Raw genomic sequence first — 21,303 nt, 5'->3', positions numbered from 1 at the left:
TAGAGAGAACCAATTCTTCATTCATCCTCTGCCTCAAAAGCCAAGATAGGGATAGAAGGTGATCGCCGTTATGGAGATACGTGCACGTCTCAAAGATGACAAGACCAATTGTACCCATAACATATGGTCACTAACACAAGTTTTAGATCCGCAAAACTCTGAAAAATAATTTCCATAAAAGTCCCAATAGTCATCTCACTTTTTTTTTTTTTTTTTTAGATGTTTCTGACTTTATTTGCATTTCAGGATATCTTACTGGCGGAGAGGATTATTATACCCATGAAAGATGTTATGAAATCAAGGGTATCAATAAGACAGTGTGCGCTCTAGATTTCCGAGACGGTGAAGCAGCAGCAAAAGGATATGAGAAGAAATACTCCACTCACATATTTACAGAAAGAGCCGTGGATCTCATAGCTAATCACAGGCCGGAGACGGTGAGTACATGGTTGGACATTTGCACAGTTGTTGTATGTAGTTAAAGGGATTCTGTGCAGGGGAGGGGATGAATATGGAAATTAAGTAGATAGGCTGGGATTTCTTCGCGTCCCCCGGACGGGAAGCTTGTCAAAACTAATTTAATAAAAAGCAATTTCAAAGCAAGCAAACCTCTGTAAGTATAGATTTACATTTCTATCACCTGTATGCCCATAGTAGAGGTCAGATAAGTTCCAGTAGGTGCGGATTACATGCATTTTTATGTGTTTCTGCGGCGGAAACGCACTAAAAACGCATGTGCGATTTATACTTGCGGATTTTTCGCATGTAATGGAAGTCTATGAGAAAAATCTTCACATAAAACTCAGGGTACCCACAAGAGAAATGGACATGTTGTGGATTTGAAACACACACCACAGGTCAGTTTAATACTCGGCACCAAAAACTCATCGTGGGAAGTGGGAACACCACATAAGGAGTGCAAAAGTGAATACCCACCATCCAAGGTCTTGTACTTTCTCGGTGCATTATTCATAGCGCGAAAAATCTTAAGGAGTTTTCCAGGTTGAACATTAATTTCTGCATTAGCTCACATTAATATGTGACTTCAGATTGCCGAATCCTGACAGTGTGCTTTATTATTATTATTATTATTATTGACGGGGTTTGTAGTCTCCGTGGCGGCGACCCGGTCCCGTGGCTCAGGGTGGTCAAACCAGTGGAGGATCTGTTTATTTGGTTTTTAATGTTTAAATGTCCGACTACGCCACCCGTGGATTGCGGTCACTGAGAACCGCCGCTGCGGGGCAGACCGCTGAGGCTGATGTTGTGTGCGCAGCAGAGGGTAGTATAACTCCCCACCGGAGGAGTATAGCCTCAGGGCAGTGAGTGCAGATGGTGGGGGTGATGGTGCACGGGAGCAACAGTAATGACTCAGAGTCCAGTGATGCAGTCCAGGGTCTTTACTCACAGTTTTACACTCCAAGCCACTTCTGCAGGTAATGGCTGCCCACGTCGTACTGTGCTCACCAGGTGAGGGGCTCGGCCAACTCCCAGGTACCTTTGGAATGCTTTTCAGGACCCCCTTCGTGTGTCCTTTCTCTGGCCTGTCGTACCCCACAATTGACCACGTTTCTGTCCAGCTGCCTTGGGCCTTGGCGGGCAAACGTATGTTCCGTTTCCCTGGGCCCTATATGGTGCCTTCCTAACGGGTGTAGTGAGGGGCCGTAACACGTGCAATGCCACGGCCTCCGGTTACTAGCTGAGGGTAGTTGCTCTCTTCCACTAGATGAGGGATCCGGTTCCCTTTCTTGGCCTGACCCCCCTACTCTGGTAGCGGTGGGCGCACGGTGGCGACTGGCCGGTCTGCACCCCTGGGGTCCCTTCTCTCCGCTCCTGGAGCCTCCTCCGTTCCTCTCCTCCAGGCCTTGTGACTTGGCCTGCGCGCGGAGCAGAGCTCGTACAGAGCCCCTGCTCCCACTCTCCTTCTCTCTCTCTCTGCTCTCTCAGCACTCTCTCCTCTGACTCCAAGATGGTGCCCACCTTTTATACTCCTACTTTTCAGTGCACCCTGAATCTACTCTCCCCACCCACACACTACCGGGTTCCCCCTTTCTAGGTGTTCCCTCCCCCCACTCCAGCCAGGGACAGGGACAGTTGTGCTCACTCTTGGGAGCATTGTCGCCCTGTCCCCCGGAAATGTGGTGTAGTGCATGTGGGTGTTAGGGTCCTGAGCCACACTCCATCCTTACCTGGAAGTGAGATATCACACCTCTGGGTGAGATGCAATACCTCTGTAGCGACCGAACCCTCGGGGCGCTACATTATTATAGCGCCATTTATTCCATGGCTCTTTACATGTGAAAAAGGGGTATACATAGAGTAGGGGGATGCTTGGGAGAAATCTTGTATGCGATTATGGGAGGAGGAGATAAGAGAGGAGTAGAGAAGGAGATCTTGTGAGGATCGGAGGTTTCGTGCAGGTATGTACCGGGAGACTAGGTCAGAGCTATATGGAGGAGACAGGTTATGGATGGCTTTGTATATCATGGTTAGGGTTTTGAACTGGAGTCTCTGGGCAAAGGGGAGCCAATGAAGAGATTGGCAGAGAGGAGAGGCCGGGGAATAGCGGGGGGACAGGTGGATTAGTCTGGCAGCAGAGTTTAGGATGGATTGGAGGGGTGCAAGAGTGTTGGAAGGGAGGCCACAGAGCCGGAGGTCGCAGTAGTCAAGTCATATGCACACAGTCAGGGTGCCCCTCTATTGCCAGATCTAGGGGATGTCAGGGCATCACCGGTATGCGATTCGAATACTGGTGGTCACATACCAAACATCATCCTATATTGAGAGAATCGGATGAGAAGCAGATCAGCACATGGCTGCAAATATGCTAATCACATACTTTAGTCATGTGATGACCGCTCAAGCTGGCAGTAGAGGAGAGCCTTGACTGTGCGCATATTACACACTGTAAGGATTCAGTAATCTGCTGTCATATAGCATGACTGCAGAAATTTATATTCAGCCTGGAAAACCCCTTTAACCCCTTTCCGACATGTGCCGTACATGTATGGCACATGTCGTGTCTCTCCCTTCAGCGTGGGCTCCGGCGATGAGTCCGCACCTTTCCGGGGACATGACAGTTGATCTGTACAGCTCTCATGTGCCCCTAACAGCCGCCGGTGGAATCGCGATCCACCTGTTGCTGTTAACATGGTAAGGCCACGGCCCCACTATCAGTATTCGGTCAGTATTCTTTCTCAGGAGTGGGAGCGAAAACCAGGAGTGGGTGATAAATGCGGAATTGGTGACTTGTTTCTATCACCCACTCCTGGTTTTCTCTCCCACTCCTGAGAAAAAATACTGATGGCATACTGAAAGTGGGGCCGTGGCCTAAATGTCAATCTCCGTCAGCGGCATTTAAATGACTGGCGCTGAAGGACGTCATAAGTCCCGGGCATCGGCGCCCGTGTCACATAACCGTGGGTTGGGATGACAACCCAGGGCCCTTGCGGTTGTCATTGCCAGGATGCTATGAGTGCCCCCCAGAGGTCAGCGCTATTAGCAGGTGATCTGCTGCACATGGGCGATCTCATGATCGCAGCTTCTAGTCTCCCATGAAGACTATTAAAGCAAGGGAAAAGTGAAAAAAAAAGTTTTTAAAAATACTAAAAAAATATAAGTTTAAATCACCCCCTTTCGCCCCATGCAAAATAAAACCATAAAGAAATCAAATATACACAGATTTGGAATCGCCCAATTTATCAATGTATAAAAAATTAATTCGATCTGTAAACGGCGTAATGAGAAAAAAATTAAAACACCAGAATTACCTTTCTTTGGTCGCCGCAACACTACAATAACGGGCGATCAAAACATCGTATCTACCCCAAAATGGTATCAATAAAAAACATCATCAGCTTGTAGCGCGAAAAATGGAGACGCTATCTCAGAAAATGGCGACCTTTTTTTTTAACCAACTTTTTTATTTAAGTGGTGAGAAAAAAAAATAAAAAATTTATACATGTTTGGTATCTTCGAACTCATAATGGCCTGGGGAATCATAATGACTGGTCAGTTTTACCATATAGTGAATGTGGTAATAAAACAAACAACTGTGGAATTGCACTTTTTTTTTAAATTGTTCACTGCACTTGGAATTTTTTTCTCATTTTCCAGTACACGATATGGCAAAACCAATGGTGTTGTTCAAAAGTACAACTTGTTCCGCGAAACCCTCACATGGCCATATTGACCGAAAAATAAAAAAAAGTTATGGCTGTGGGAAGAAGGGCCGCAAAAATTGCCCGGGGGTGAAGGGGTGAATGTTTCTGACCTCCTATTCCCCTGCATAAACCTTAAGTTAAACGATAACATTCTGGCTTGCTGCAAGAAGCCACTAGGGGGAGCTGAGGAGGGGATTGCATACTGCTTTATCATTGACTTTCATGTATGAACATCAGGAATGAGCAAATGATTTTGGTCTGATTCACTAAGTTGCATATTCGCCATTCCATAGGATACAACAAGGAAAACAAAATGAAGTTTTGCCTTTTGATTCTCCTAAATTTACTGAAAGCGAATCTCAATTTTCATTTGCTCTGAATTTTGGACTTCTTTAGAGTAAAAAAAAGCAAAAGAACATTCAAAGGTGGATATTCATTATAAGATAGATGCAACCAATAGGCTACAATGATCATCTAATGATGATGTCTGAGTGATGACCTCCTTGTCTTGCAGCCTCTGTTCCTTTACCTGCCTTATCAGGCCGTCCACTCGCCTCTTCAGGTTCCACAGGAATACGTAGAACCTTACAGTTCCATCCATGACCAGAACAGGCGCCATTATGCCGGGGTGATGTCGGCTCTGGATGAGGCGGTAGGAAACGTCACTGCTGCTCTGAAGCAATATGGATTGTGGGACAACACAGTTTTCATATTCTCTACAGGTAAATATCAAGTATTTTATGTAAAAGTCATTTTGGTTTCTTTATGTATTTCCGTGCAGGGATGGGACACACGTGTTTAACAGGGTCCCTGTTTGCGTGTGTGAATTTAATGTTTTAGATGTGCTATCTGCAGTCCTATGTAACACCACAGAGAACGCAGTAATAGCTCTGAGTACCAATAATGAAGAAGCGGGGCCAGATTTGCCACTAAGCACTGGAGGTCCAGTGTCTAGGGCTGCGCATCGCAGGGGGTGGCACCACAGTTGAGCAAAACTATTTTAGTGTGTGTGTGTGTGTGTGTGTGTGTGTGTGTGTGTTATTTTTTTTTTTTATTATAACCCCTCTCCACCACCAGACTTCTTAGTAAAACTGGCTTTTTGTCCGGGGGAGGGATGTGCACGGGTCCTACAGCATCTGTTCCAGTAATGAGCATCGCCAGAAACTGGGGCAGGTGCCGCCAAGGAGGCGCTCAGTAGTTTGCACAGGCCACCCCTGCAGCTCCTTCCCAACTGTCTGCATGAGCCCTGGCATCCTTCTCCTAAGGAGGAAAGGGGGGGGGGGGGGACTGAGGGGAGACATGCACAATATAAATGGGGAGAGCGGGATGGAGGCAAAGGAGGAACATGCACAATATAGATGGGGAGAGTGGGACGGAGGAAAATGAGGGCCATGTACAATATAAATGGGGAGAGCGGGATGGAGGCAAAGGAGGAATATGCACAATATAGATGGGGAGAGTGGGACGGAGGCAAATGAGGGCCATGTACAATATAAATGGGGAGAGCGGGATGGAGGCAAAGGAGGAACATGCACAATATAGATGGGGAGAGTGGGACGGAGGCAAATGAGGGCCATGTACAATATAAATGGGGAGAGCGGGATGGAGGCAAAGGAGGAATATGCGCAATATAAATGGGGAGAGGTGGTGAAAGCAGAGAAGGAACATGAATAATATAAGTGGAGGGAAAACGGGGGAACATGCACAAAATAAAATGAGGGAGGTGGATGGAAGCAAAGGAGGAGCATGCATAATATAAATAGGGAGTTGCATGGAAGCAGAGAGGGGAACATACCCAATATAAATAAGGAAAGAGGGGAGATAGCGGAAGAGAAAATGCGCAATACTCATAGGAGGCAAGGTTGGGTTACTGTGCAGTTAGTAATAAAGTAAGGTTATGTTCACATCATGTTTGACCCCATGTTTGAGACCTCATCGGAGGCTTCTATCCAAAACCTTGAAAAACTGGATTCAGATGGAAATCCCTAATAGAGCCATTTAGTATTAAGAGGCAGATGGAGGCACTACACCTGGCTGTGTCTTACTGTATATTGACAACACTTAGACTGGGATGTGGTATGGCCCAATTATGCCAAAGAAGTGCAAAAATAGCTAAAATATAGATCTTTTATTAGAGTATAATTAGAACAATTAAAATTTTAAAAAAAGGTGCTGAAGTGGAGGGACTTTTACTCTATTGTAAAAACAACAGAACAAGATCATCTATGAATATCTATACAATTACAAACTGAAAATACAGCCTTTTTAGGGTACAGTATTGTATTGCGCATATAATTCTATATATAAGCAGTACTAGTATAAATTTTACTACTACGATAAAATAGAGGTAAAAAACAACATCCTTTGCAGAAACGTAACCTTCTATATGTTGTTAAGAGGATTCTTCTTTGGCATGATATTTCCTCTGGTTTGTGAAGTATACTATTTTATGCTAAACACAACCCTATAAGAGTACAATGCCAGTAAGGAACAGAAAAATATATTTTGTTGTTGTGCAGGATTGCTGTATCTTTTCTATTTTTTATGCAAATATATTCAGGCGCATCTCACTAAATTAAAATATCATTAAAAAGTTTATTTCAGTTCTTCAATACAAAAAGTGAAACTCCTATATTATATAGAGTCATTACAAGCAGAGTGATCCATTTCAAGTGTTTATTTCTGTTAATGCTGATGATTATGGCTTACAGCCAATGAAAACACAAAAGTCATTATCTCAGTAAATTAGAATACTTTAGAACAACAGCTTGAAAAATGCTTTTAAAATCGGAAATGTTGGCCTACTGAAATGTATGTTCAGTAAATGCACTCAATACTTGGTCGGGGCTCCTTTGCATCAATTACTGCATCAATGCGGCGTGGCATGGAGGCGATCAGCCTGTGGCACTGCTGAGGTGTTATGGAAGCCCAGGTTGCTTTGATAGCAGCCTTCAGCTTGTCTGCATTTTTGGGTCTGGTGTCTCTCATCTTCCTCTTGACAATACCCCATAGATTCTCTATGGGGTTAAGGTCAGGCGAGTTTGCTGCCAATCAAGCACAGTGATGCTGTTGTTTGTAAACCAGGTATTGGTACTTTTGGCAGTGTGGACAGGTGCCAAGTCCTGCTGGAGAATGACATTTCCGTCTCCAAAAAGCTTGTTGGCAGAGGGAAGCATGAAGTGCTCTAAAATTTCCTGGTAGACGGCTGCGCTGACTTCGGTCTTGATAAAACACAGTGGACCTACACCAGCAGATGACATGGCTCCCCAAACCATTACTGATTGTGGAAACTTCACACTAGACCTCAAGCAGTTTGGATTGTGGCCTCTCCACTTTTCTTCCAGACTCTGAGACCTTGATTTCCAAATGAAAATTGGAACTCTGGGACCTTGTGGAGTGTGTCAATGACTGCCTTCTGGACATCTGTCAAGTCAGCAGTCTTCCCCATGATTGTGGAGCCTACTGAAACAGACTAAGGGACCTTTTTAAATGCTTAGGAAGCCTTTGCAGGTATTTTTTGTTAATGATTTTAATTTACTGAGATAATGACTTTTGTGTTTTCATTGGCTGTAAGTCATAATCATCAACATTGACAGAAATAAACACTTGAAATAGATCACTCTTTAATGACTCTATATAATAAAGGAGTTTCACTTTTTGTATTGAAGAACTGAAATAAATTAACTTTTTGATGATATTCTAATTTTGTGAGATGCACCTGAAAGTCTGAGTAATAGATTCTGCATATATTGTTTTAAAGTGCATAGTATGGTCGCTGTGTGCAACCCTGTATAATATACAATAGCAAGAGTTTTTGTGATTCCTTTTTTCCAATAAATGAATACTATATGCCTTTAAGGTGACTATTGTGCTAAAGTGCATTGCATTTAAATAACAGTGACTCTGTAGCCACCTATATTATGCAGCACACCATGGGCTTTATATTGAAGTACTATGCTCACCTAACCTGAAATGGAGTAGCATCCCTCTGTCATCCCCTAGCATCAACGGGACAAGTGGCAGCTACATATTCGCCCATTTCTTCACATCCTATATCTTTGATACTGGAGATCTTTAATGATCATACAGGTTAGGTGAGCATAGAGCTATAAAGCCCTTGTTATGCTGCATGATACAGATGGTTGCAGAGTCCCTGTTTACATGTAAAATAACACAAAGTCCTAGTATTCTGCATAATATATGTGGTTACAGAGTCACTGTTTAAATGCAATGCACTTTAGCACAATAGTTACCTTTAAATACATATAGAATTCATTTATTGGAGAAAAGGAATCACAAGAACTCTTGCTATTGAATGTTATACAGGGTTGCACACAGTGACCATTTACACACTATGCACTTTAATACAATATATGCAGCATCCATTTATCAGACTTAAATATTTGCATAAAATAGAATAGAAGCAGCAATCCTACACAATAAAAATATATATATTTTTATGTTCCTTACTCTCATTGTACTTTAATAGGGTTGGATTTAGCATAAAATAATATACTTCACAAACCAGAGGAGATATCATGCCAAAGCAAAATCCTCTTAACAGTATATAGAAGGATGCATTTCTGCAAAGGATGTTGTTTTTTACCTCTATTTTACTGTGGTAGTAAAATTTATACTAGTACTGCTTATATATAGCATTATATGCTCAATACAATACTGTACCCTAAAAAGTCTGTATTTTCAGTTTGTGATTGTATAGATATTCATATATGATCTTGTCCTGTTATTGACATTGGATTAAGGGTCCCTCCACTTCAGCACCTTTTTTTTATTTTTTATTTTCATTATACTCGAATAATGATATATTTTCACTATTTTTGCACCACTTTGGAGTTATTGGGCCATACCATAGCCCAGCCTAAGTGTTGTCATGTTTAGTCATGATGTGCCGACCTCTCATATGGTCTACATAATGTAAGGATTTGTGTGATAATCATGTCTTACTTTGTAGAAGGACACAGAGCGCGGTCTACACTTCATATAAATTTTGTAGGTTTTTTTATATATATATTTTTCCACCCGAGTGCTGGTTCTTTTTTTGCTTCAGTTGTTCATTGTTTTCTCTCACTCCGACTGCCTCATTATAGTTAATGGTTCAGTTGAGCCCCTAATGGAGTCTTGAACATGGAGTCAAACATGATGTGACCATAGCCTAAAGGACGTAGCCACTAAACTTTCTGTGGGGAAAATATTTGGGATGCACAGTCAGTCATTGATTCCACTTTATAATGGATGAGAGTCAAACCATTTCTGTCGCTCGGGCCACTAACTATATGGGGCACACAGAGGGGGCATAATATATGGCATAATTTGATGTTGGAAACTTTGTCGTTATTATAACTTTCAGGGAGTACAAGATCTAATATAGAGCACTTTGGGGGATACTGTATTATGGAGCTATTTACTATGGGGTAATTTAAGGAGCACCGTCTGTAGGGCTTTATTTATGGTTGGTAGTATCTGTATGAACGATTTACTGTGCAGCATTATGTGTATAGCATCATGCATTTAGCCTTGTATTATAGATATTACCTGCAGTCCCATGTAAATTCACAGATAAAACACAGTGATAACTAGTGTTGAGCGAGTATGTTCTGTCCGAGTATTTACAGCTGCTCGGTGATATGGTTGAATCGCTCTCGTGCTCATGATTTGCGACTGTTTGACAGCTTTATTACATGTGAGGAATGTGTAAGAAATAGACATTCCTCACATGTAATAAAGCTGTCAAACAGTCGCAAATCATGCACACGGGAGTGATTCAACCATATCACCGAGCAGCTATAAATACTCGGAGCTCGGCCCGAGCATACTCGATGAAAGGGTTAACAGAACATACTCGCTCCACACTAGTGATAACTCTTTTGAGCATGGATAATTTTGCACAGTCCTATGTAACACTAATATTACCACCATGCAGTGACCCTATTGTCATACACAGACTCTGTGTGTGTGTGTGTGTGTGTGTGTAAGATAGATAGATATCAAGTGCCTCATTGGTAGCGTTCTCACTTTCCGCTTTCTTGTCCATCCGGCCCAGAACGCCATGACTTCTTCCATCCATGACTGGTCTTGGCAGCATGGAACACACAGACATCTTTGACTTATTGCTTCTCCGGCATTGCTATGCAAACCACGTAGTGGCAGTAATAATGACGACCTGGGCCCTACACACAGACAGCTTAGTTACTGTATCCTGTCTCCTTACTGAATATTCAGCTAACGCCACACAGTCTGGCCGGCTGTCTTCTCCCACCCACTCAGAAGAACCCGATCGGGGCACTTCTTCCTTCTGGTTCGGTCATAGAACCAGCTGAATCCCACCCCTGTCTACATGTACAGTATCTAGTGGCTGTAACATCTCCAAAACAAATGTAATAATTAGTGTTGAGCATTCCGATACTGTAATATCGGGTATCGGCCGATATTCGCGGTATCGGAATTCCGATACTTTTACAATATCGGATACCGGAATCGGAAGTTCCCATAATGCCTGCGCTCTGTAGTGTCTGTGAAGGATGACAAGTTGGATGGCAGCGCGATCCAGCCTGTCATCAGAATGCCATCCCAGCGGGGGAGAATTCTCCTGATTGTTTAAAAGCCGGCGGGCGGTATAAAGCCGCCGGCTTTTAAACAATCACACAGCCCCATACTGCTTCCCCGCAGCCTCCCACCCCGATCCTCCGCTCCCCTCGCCACCTCCCATCCCGATCGTAAGTTAGGACCGGGCGGGGAGCGCAGCTCCAAGGAGCGGGGAGTGAAGGACCCGGGCGGGGAAGCCGGCAGTGAAAAGACTTCACCGCCGGCTTTCCCGTTCTGTGCTGCGCTTTCCCGCCGGTTATTTCAAATGAACAGCTGCGGTATCAGGTGATGCCGATCAGCTGTTCATTTGAAGTCACCGCGTTGCCCTCAGAGGGTTCATGTGAGTTCATGCTTGACTGCATGAACTCACATGAACTTTCCCACTGCCGCACAGGTCAGCCTCACCTCCCAGACCCGTCATGATTAGTGTGTGTGCGGGGTGTGTGCGCGATGTTTGTGCGGGTGTGCGCGGTGTCTGTGCGATGTGTGCGGGGTGTCTGTGCGGGTGTGTGCAGTGTGTGTGCGTGCAGGCAGACATAGGCCGATGTGACACTACTACTCCCATCGGCCTATGTCTGTCCCCCGTCCACTCCTGCCAGCAGGATCAGCTCGATGGGAGCAGTAGTTCCCATCAGACTGATCCTGCTATTTAAATTGCCCTACTGTGTCCCCAATAAATGTTAAATACATGTCATTGGTGGCCAGTGGTTACCTAAAAGAAATTAGTTCATACATTACCTGTCCCCGCCGATCGCCACCTAAAATAAAGTAAAAAATAAAAAACTACACCTATACTCACCTAGACACCTAATTCCCCGAAGCCATCGATCTCCTGTAATAAAATATAAAATAATAAACCACAACCTTATCCTTACCCCTCCGTAGTAGTCCACGAGTGTCCCACGAAGATCTCCAGTTCAGAGCAGCCACATAGAATGTGACCGCTCTGAACCGCTGCCGCCGCTAGAATGACAGCATAAGCGGGTTCACCGGAGTTCAGGCAGCGCTGCTCCGGTTAGCTGCTTTACGGCCCTGCTGTATAGTGAGAAATTCCCACGGTACAGCAGTGCCGTAAAGGAGGTCTCCGGAGCTGCGCTGCCTGAATGCACTCCGGTGACCTCAGTCAGTGGCTCCCGCTGCCGGGAGCGGACGTGTTCCCGGCAGCGTGAGCTTACAGCAGCCATGCACAGCTGTCACCATCTCCAGATGTGACAGCTGTGCATGGGAGATCAGCGCAGGAACGTGGACAGGTAACTATTATTTTTAGTAAACTAAGAATTAAATAAAATTGTGTGTTTTATTTCAAATAAATTATTTTTTTCTGGGTGTAGTGTGTGTTTTTTCTTTTTAACACTTTGTAGGTTAGTAATGGGGGTGTCTTATAGACGCCCATCATTACTAACCTGGGCTTCATGGCAGCTGGCGCTGACATGAACCCCACCACTATTACCCCCTGCCACCGCACCAGGGCAGCGTGGAAGAGCGAGGCTAAGTGCCAGAGTTGGCGCATCCTATGGATGCGCCATTTCTGGGGTGGCTGACGACTGGTGTTTCTAGCCTGGGAGGGGGCCAATATTCATGGCACCCTTCCTGGGCTATTAATATCAGCCCCCAGCTGTCTGCCTAGCCTTTGCTAGCTATTAAAATAGGGGGGACCCCACGTCATTTTTTTGGGGGGGGTCCCCCATTTTAATAGCTAGTAAAGGCTAGGTATTCAGCTGGGGGCTGATATTAGTAGCCTGGGAAGCTCCGTGGGTTTTACCCCCTTCCCAGGCTTCAAACATCTGCCCCAGCCGTCTGCTTAACCTCCGCTAGAGACTAAAATTATGTGGGATCCCACGCCATTTTTTTTTAAAATAAATCCATTATATTAACACTAAATGACATTTGAGGAGTTAATAAAGATGCAGTCCCTAAATTATTATTTATTTTTTAATTAATTTTTCCCAAAACTTTTGACGTGGGCTTCGCCATATTTTTGTATGCCAGCCAGGTACAGCATCCAGCTTCTATGAACGCGCCATTTTCTGGGGCGGCTGCGGACTGCAATTTTCAGCGGGGGGCAGAAAGCTTGGGCCTCCCTGCGCTGCAGATTCCATCCCCCAGCTGCCTAGTTGTACCTGGCTGGACACAAAAATAGGGAGAAGCTCCACGTTTGTTTTTTTTTTAATTATTTCATGAAATTCATGGAATAATTAAGAAAAAAAGGGCTTCCCTATATTGTTGTGTCCAACCAGGTACAAATAGGCAGCTGGTGGTTGGGGGCAGCCCGTTCCTGCCTGCTGTACCTGGCTGGACCCAAATATAGTGCAAAGCCCCACGTCAATTTTTTTTTAATTATTTCAGGAAATTCATGAAATAATTAAAAAAAAATTATGTGGGGCTTCGCCCTATATTTGTGTCCAGTCAGGTACAACAGGCAGGAACGGGCTGCCCCCAACCACCAGCTGCCTATTTGTACCTAGCCGGACACAACAATATAGGGAAGCCCTTTTTTTTCTTAATTATTCCATGAATTTCATGAAATAATTAAAAAAAAAAATACGTGGGGCTTCGCCCTATTTTTGTGTCCAGCCAGGTACAACAAGGCAGCTGGGGGCTGGAATCCGCAGCGCAGGGAGGCCCAAGCTTTCTGGGCCCCACCCGCTGCAAATTGCAGTCCGCAGCCGCCCCGGAAAATGGCGCGTTCATAGAAGCGCCATCTTCTGGCGCTGTACCCAACTCATCCAGGGCCCTGGTGCGGTGGCTCACTGGGTAATAAAGGGGTTAAGGCCAGCTTGGCATTATCAGCTGGCCCTAAGCCCGAAATTCATGGGGTCACGCCAATATTAGACATGACCACCATGAATTTCTAGTAAAGTATTTAAAAAAAACACAACACCCAGAAAAAAGTCCTTTAATTGAAATAAAGACACAATTCTTTATTGTTCTAAATTAAACCATACTTACAGTCACGCCCATTCCAGCTGAAGCCAACGATCTCCTGCAATAAAAGTAAAATAATAAAGCAACCTCATCCTTACCTTTCCATGGTTCCCAGGACAGCTTCAGCTCTGCTACATCGAGATGACAGGCTGGACCGCAGCAGAACGCTGCCATCCAGCCTGTCATCCCGCAGACACTGAGAAGCGCAGGCATGCTTGCGCTCCTCAGTGTCTCGCTGTGACGGCATCCAGATGAGCGGAGGTCATGTCCAATGAACTCGGCTCACCTCATGCACGTCACTGACAGCGTGGGAAAATTCTCCTGCACTCAGCGCTTCAGCGTGAGAATTTTCCCACGCTGTCAGTGACGTGCATGAGGTGCGCCGAGTTCATTGGACATGACCTCACCTCATGCACGTCACTGACAGCGTGGGAAAATTCTCACGCTGAAGCGCTGAGTGCAGGAGAATTCTCCCACGCTGTCAGTGACGTACATGAGGTGAGCCGAGTTCATTGTCGGCTCATCTGGATGCCGTCACAGCCAGACACTGAGGAGTGGAAGTATGCCTGCGCTTCTCAGTGTCTGCGGGATGACAGGCTGGATGGCAGCGTTCTGCTGCGGTCCAGCCTGTCATCTCGATGTAGCAGAGCTGGAGCCGTCGTGGGAGCCATGGAAAGGTAAGGATGAGGTTGGTTTATTATTTTTCTTTTATTGCAGGAGATCATTGGCTTCAGCTGGAATGGGCGTGATGGTAAGTATGGTTTAATTTAGAACAATAAAGAATTGTGTGTTTATTTCAATTAAAGGACTTTTTTCTGGGTGTTTGTGTTTTTTTTAAATACTTTACTAGAAATTCATGGTGGTCATGTCTAATATTGGCGTGACCCCATGAATTTCGGGCTTAGGGCCAGCTGATAATGCCAAGCTGGCCTTAACCCCTTTATTACCCAGTGAGCCACCGCACCAGGGCCCTGGATGAGTTGGGTACAGCGCCAGAAGATGGCGCTTCTATGAACGCGCCATTTTCCGGGGCGGCTGCGGACTGCAATTTGCAGCGGGTGGGGCCCAGAAAGCTTGGGCCTCCCTGCGCTGCGGATTCCAGCCCCCAGCTGCCTTGTTGTACCTGGCTGGACACAAAAATAGGGCGAAGCCCCACGTATTTTTTTTTTTAATTATTTCATGAAATTCATGGAATAATTAAGAAAAAAAGGGCTTCCCTATATTGTTGTGTCCGGCTAGGTACAAATAGGCAGCTGGTGGTTGGGGGCAGCCCGTTCCTGCCTGCTGTACCTGACTGGACACAAATATAGGGCGAAGCCCCACATCAATTAACCTCCGCTAGAGCCTAAAATTAAGGGGTACCCCACGCCAATTTTTTTTTAAATAAATCCTTCATTTTAACACTAAATGACAAGTACAGTAATCAACACTGTCACTGTACTTCATATATATGTGACTGACATGTTTCTATCTATCTAATCTATGTGTGATTCTCTATTCTTTCTATTCTAAATTGTCGGGTACAGATGCTGAATTGCCGGCCGGCTTTCTTAAAGAGACGGTGCACGAAAACACTAATATTTTTTTTAATAAATCCTTTACACTAAATGACAAGTACAGTAAGCAACACTGTCACTGTACTTCATATATATGTGACTGACATGTTTCTATCTATCTAATCTATGTGTGATGCTCTATTCTTTCTGTTGTAAATTGTCGGGTACCGGTGAATGCCGCTGATGAATTGCCGGCTTTTCATGTCATTCTACATTATTCTTAGTTGTTTTACTTCATGTAGAATTAACCTACAAGGAAAGAAAGGGTTTATTTTCATTCCGATATTTGTGTCCCATTGACTTGCATTGGTTTCCGGTATCGGAATCGGCGATATCCGATACTTTTTGGGTATCGGCCCGATCCAATCCGATACGATATTTCCTGATATCGGAAGGTATCGCTCAACACTAGTAATAATATAAAAGATGACTCCAGAGGGCACAGTGCTCTATAATATATACTGTTTGGTAAAATAATTGGATTGTTATAAAATCCGGTAATGCTCTCACTTGGTGGGATTGAGCAGTGTGTGACAATACCAAGGCTAGGGGTAGGCGGCGGGACAGCGGGGCATTTGCCCACCCCCCGCGCAGGTTTCCTAGAAACAGTTTTGGGGCTGCCCAGCTGCCAGTTTCCTCGGGAACATTGTACCTTTAAATTACCAGCGGCCCCAGCTCAGCATTAGGGCTGGCTGTCAGTCAGTGCTGGGGGCACCCCATGACTGAAACCCGAATGCTACCGCAGCAGGGGGCAGGTTCAGAAAGCTATTATCCTGCAGATTAACCCCATAACCACATTAACGCTAGAAAGATTTGGCTATTTACTTGGTGAAGGAAGATTTGCTAATAACAAGTAAATGAAGGTTTAAAGGAGATGGTCTCACCAAAACGACCCATTCATTAGATTAAGTTGTAACACTTTCTTTATTCCCCTGTAATCAATATCGGCTGTTTAAATGAATGCATGTAAAACATTGATGCACCGGATCTGCCTGTATGGGAGCTGGGACCCCCAGCAATGCAGAGATCAGGGCTCTGCAGCCCCTCCTGAATGAAGCGAGGGTGCTCGTGCTCGGCCGGGGCTCCATTCATTGTCTATGGACTGCTGAGGACAGTGCTTGCATATTGTTGGCCATTCTATAGACAATGATTGGAGCAGAGGCCGATCACGCGCGCCCCTGCTCCACTCAGGCCCTGTTCTTGGGTTTGCAGGGTCCTGATCTTGGGGTCCCAGCATTTAGACCCCCTCCCTCACCCCACCAGCAATCAGAAAGTTATCCACTATGCTCTGAATAGGGGATAACTTTTTTTTTTTTTTTGTAATAACCCTTTAATGAAAATTTTGCAAGTCTGTGTGTTGAGCCTTTGTGTTAATTACTGTGACGCTGGCATCTCTCAGCCTTCAAGGAACCAACTCACCTGATATTCTGTATTATAGGATTTATGTGATTTATGTGCTCTCATGGCAGTAGCAGGTGAACCTGACCTGTACAGAGTGGCCAATTGTATTGTTACATGTGGTGCTGTGATTGCTTTTATATTGCATTTTGTGAAAATTAATGGCAGAGATGGTGACTACTGACGAGTTCTCCTGATCTGACCAGTATTGCAATGTTTTGTTACTATAGGGGTGGTTAGGAGGACCTATAACAAGATATCTCCTAGAATGGAAGTGGACTATAAACCACACGATGTTCTCCATTATAAATGAAGCTGAAAGAGCTCGTCCACTACTTATAACATTGATGGCGTTCTATTCGGATAGCTCATTAATGTCTGATCGTTGGGGGTCTGACACCCTGTACCCCCGCCGATTAGCTGTTCTCCGTGCTGTCAGCGGCTGGAACTGACGAGTTATGGAGCTGTCTGTCACCTCTAGTGGCCGCAGCTGGGTACTGCACATCCGCCCCCTATTCAGATCAATAGGGGATGAAACTGCAGTGCTGCTGTCAGTATACACTAGACGTAGCTGTACAGCTCCGTAACTGGACACCAAGAGCAGCTGATCAGCCGGGTGCCATCAGTGTTAAAGAAGTGGATAACCTCTTTAAAGGGCTTGTTCACAAGTACATTTTGCTAGGGAAAAATGTCTAAATCGGCAGGACCATGTGACGCACACATTAGTAATGGTAACTACATGTCCTAAACAATTCTAAAAGGAAGTCTGTTAGCGGGTTTTTCCACCTAATCTGAGAGCAGCATAATGTAGGGGCAGAGACCCTGATTCCAGGAATGTGTCACTTATTAGGCTGCTTGCTATAGAATATGGCTGAACTGGAGTGCTTTGCCCAAGAGCAATGGGTTAAGATTCCTCAGGAAGTTATAACAGCCAAAGATGCTCTGCTTAATAAAAGATGCTTGTCATGAGGTTGCTGAATAATTCTGAAGCTGCAGTAGTCAGTAGAAGTGTCATTTTGTGTTTGTGTTGAACTTACAGAAACCACTTGTTATATTAGTTGTGTTGAGATATTTACATTGTTTGTTGATTGCAAAAAGTAGAAATTTTGTACATTTTTCTAATTTAACTTCCAATGGAGTTGAATATTTTTCATGGCATCTATAAATGTGGTACAGCCCCTTTAACTAGTCTACAGTATAGTAGATAAAACAGACTTGTTATGTGGCTTTTCAGCCACTAGAGGTCACCATCTCACCATTTTGTGTAAATTCTGGTAACTTCGGTCCATGTCTCTGGTGGACACATTTCCTTTATGCTAGTGCACTGTGCACCTCAATCAATTGCTTTTACCAATACATAACCAAAGGTGGGTTTATTCTCAGTTGACCCTTATAATAAGTGATTGCCTTCTTTGTTCTTATTGCGTTGGTACTAAATACCTCCTGAAAGTTTTGCGGTCACTTTTTCTCCATTCCTGATGACAATAACTTCACACAAATCTAACCCCACTCTGAGCACAATGTTATAGGTGAACCCTGAATATATGAACATTGAACTGCATTACTGCTATACTTACAATATTGTCATATTGTGTGCTAAGTACAGACTACATGGCAGTAAAGCATGTCCATTCATACAGCCGATGTTCACCTACAGCCACACTGAGATCACTAAAGTAGATGTATTAGTATACAGTAGTAATGCAGCCCCAGCAACCTGAGCATGTATTTCCTCTTGCCAGGAGGGGCTTGTCTGTTTCCTTTTTTGCAGCTCATTCGGGTGTTGGTGAATTTTCTTGCCAAAAAAAAATAAACGGTTCTAGTTTCACCATTGTTATAGAACAGCATCTCATTAGAGTATGGTCCAAGTTTCTTCAGTTTCTCAAGATTCTCCTTCAAATAGTTGGCAGTTCTGTCTGATTTTTTTTTTTTTCATTTAGAGGACCCCTAGGCTTGTACTGATGAGTTTGATTAGTTTTTCGGATCAAAATCTGTCATATCTCTGTGATTTTGTGCAGACCACTCAGTACGCGTGAGCAGTTTCATGGACTATAATGGGGACGTGTTCCCTCCCTTAAAAACCGTGATAGAAGTCGTGCAAGAAGAACTGACGTCTGAATCAGCTCTTACACCTCATTCAGATGTCTGTATTGCCCAAATGAAACCTACTTATATAAGTCTAAGGGTCAGACAGCACATGGATGGCATCAGTATACAGTCCGTGTGCTGTCCGTGATAAACATTGCAAAGGATAAGAGAAGATTTGTAATCTATTTAGGCCTCATTGAGACATCAATGTTTTACATACGTAAAAAAAATAGTCTGTGTGGCGTCTGTGTTTGGTCCGTGTGTGGTCAGTGTGTCATAGAATGTTAGTTGGAGGGGACCTCTAGGGTCATCTGGTCATCACTGTATCATCAGTGTGTCGTCCTGTGTGTGGTCAGTGTGTCGTCCTGTGTGTGGTCAGTGTGTCGTCCTGTGTGTGGTCAGTGTGTCGTCCTGTGTGTGTGGTCAGTGTGTCGTACTGTGTGTGTGGTCAGTGTGTCGTCCTGTGTGTGTGTGGTCAGTGTGTCGTCCTGTGTGTGTGTGGTCAGTGTGTCGTCCTGTGTGTGTGTGGTCAGTGTGTCGTCCTGTGTGTGTGTGGTCAGTGTGTCGTCCTGTGTGTGTGTGGTCAGTGTGTCGTCCTGTGTGTGTGTGGTCAGTGTGTCGTCCTGTGTGTGGTCAGTGTGGCGTCCTGTGTGTGGTCAGTGTGGCGTCCTGTGTGTGGTCAGTGTGGCGTCCTGTGTGTGGTCAGTGTGGCATTGGTGTTGGTCAGTGTGGCGTCCTGTGTGTGGTCAGTGTGGCGTCCTGTGTGTGGTCAGTGTGGCATTGGTGTTGGTCAGTGTGTCGTCCTGTGTGTGGTCAGTGTGGTATTGGTGTTGGTCAGTGTGGCGTCCTGTGTGTGGTCAGTGTGGCGTCCTGTGTGTGGTCAGTGTGGCGTCCTGTGTGTGGTCAGTGTGGCATTGGTGTTGGTCAGTGTGTCGTCCTGTGTGTGGTCAGTGTGGCATTGGTGTTGGTCAGTGTGGCGTCCTGTGTGTGGTCAGTGTGGCGTCCTGTGTGTGGTCAGTGTGGCATTGGTGTTGGTCAGTGTGTCGTCCTGTGTGTGGTCAGTGTGGTATTGGTGTTGGTCAGTGTGGCGTCCTGTGTGTGGTCAGTGTGGCGTCCTGTGTGTGGTCAGTGTGGCGTCCTGTGTGTGGTCAGTGTGGCATTGGTGTTGGTCAGTGTGTCGTCCTGTGTGTGGTCAGTGTGGCATTGGTGTTGGTCAGTGTGGCGTCCTGTGTGTGGTCAGTGTGGCGTCCTGTGTGTGGTCAGTGTGGCGTCCTGTGTGTGGTCAGTGTGGCATTGGTGTTGGTCAGTGTGGCGTCCTTTGTGTGGTCAGTGTGGCATTGGTGTTGGTCAGTGTGTCGTCCTGTGTGTCGTCAGTGTGGCATTGGTGTTGGTCAGTGTGGCGTCCTGTGTGTGGTCAGTGTGGCGTCCTGTGTGTGGTCAGTGTGGCGTCCTGTGTGTGGTCAGTGTGGCGTCCTGTGTGTGGTCAGTGTGGCGTCCTGTGTGTGGTCAGTGTGGCATTGGTGTTGGTCAGTGTGGCGTCCTGTGTGTGGTCAGTGTGGCATTGGTGTGTGGTCAGTGTGGCGTCCGGTGTGTGGTCAGTGTGGCGTCCGGTGTGTGGTCATTGTGGCGTCCTGTGTGTGGTCAGTGTGGCATCCTGTGTGTGGTCATTGTGGCGTCCTGTGTGTGGTCATTGTGGCGTCCTGTGTGTGGTCAGTGTGGCGTCCTGTGTGTGGTCAGTGTGGCATTGGTGTTGGTCAGTGTGTCGTCCTGTGTGTGGTCAGTGTGGCGTCCTGTGTGTGGTCAGTGTGGCATTGGTGTTGGTCAGTGTGTCATCCTGTGTGTGGTCAGTGTGTCATCCTGTGTGTGGTCAGTGTGGCATTGGTGTGTGGTCAGTGTGGCATTGGTGTTGGTCAGTGTGTCGTCCTGTGTGTGGTCAGTGTGGCATTGGTGTTGGTCAGTGTGGCGTCCTGTGTGTGGTCAGTGTGGCATTGGTGTGTGGTCAGTGTGGCGTCCTGTGTGTGGTCATTGTGGCGTCCTGTGTGTGGTCAGTGTGGCGTCCTGTGTGTGGTCATTGTGGCGTCCTGTGTGTGGTCATTGTGGCGTCCTGTGTGTGGTCAGTGTGGCGTCCTGTGTGTGGTCAGTGTGGCATTGGTGTTGGTCAGTGTGTCGTCCTGTGTGTGGTCAGTGTGGCGTCCTGTGTGTGGTCAGTGTGGCATTGGTGTTGGTCAGTGTGGCGTCCTGTGTGTGGTCAGTGTCGTCCTGTGTGCGGTCAGTGTGTCATCCTGTGTGTGGTCAGTGTGTCATCCTGTGTGTGGTCAGTGTGGCATTGGTGTGTGGTCAGTGTGGCGTCCTGTGTGTGGTCATTGTGGCGTCCTGTGTGTGGTCATTGTGGCGTCCTGTGTGTGGTCAGTGTGGCGTCCTGTGTGTGGTCAGTGTGGCATTGGTGTTGGTCAGTGTGGCGTCCTGTGTGTGGTCAGTGTGGCATTGGTGTTGGTCAGTGTGTCGTCCTGTGTGTGGTCAGTGTGGCGTCCTGTGTGTGGTCAGTGTGGCATTGGTGTTGGTCAGTGTGG

The 21,303-nt window shown here is 45.7% G+C and overlaps 1 protein-coding gene across 1 annotated transcript in view; it reads left to right on the top strand.

The window, feature by feature from the left end:
• The window catches only part of ARSB (arylsulfatase B), a 180,906-nt gene that overhangs the window by 8,559 nt on the left and 151,044 nt on the right, over positions 1-21,303 (top strand). Inside the window, exons 3-4 of the mRNA XM_073680176.1 lie at positions 247-437; positions 4,678-4,885. Coding sequence (XP_073536277.1) covers positions 247-437; positions 4,678-4,885 — 399 coding nt within the window. The remainder of the gene's footprint in view (positions 1-246; positions 438-4,677; positions 4,886-21,303) is intronic.

Source organism: Phyllobates terribilis, unplaced genomic scaffold (genome assembly GCF_046119375.1).
Source record: "Phyllobates terribilis strain yellow unplaced genomic scaffold, ASM4611937v1 Scaffold_1__5_contigs__length_1240528914, whole genome shotgun sequence".
Lineage (NCBI taxonomy): Eukaryota > Metazoa > Chordata > Amphibia > Anura > Dendrobatidae > Phyllobates > Phyllobates terribilis.
The sequence above is the reverse complement of the archived record's forward strand: the minus strand, read 5'-3'. Positions and strand labels throughout refer to the sequence as shown.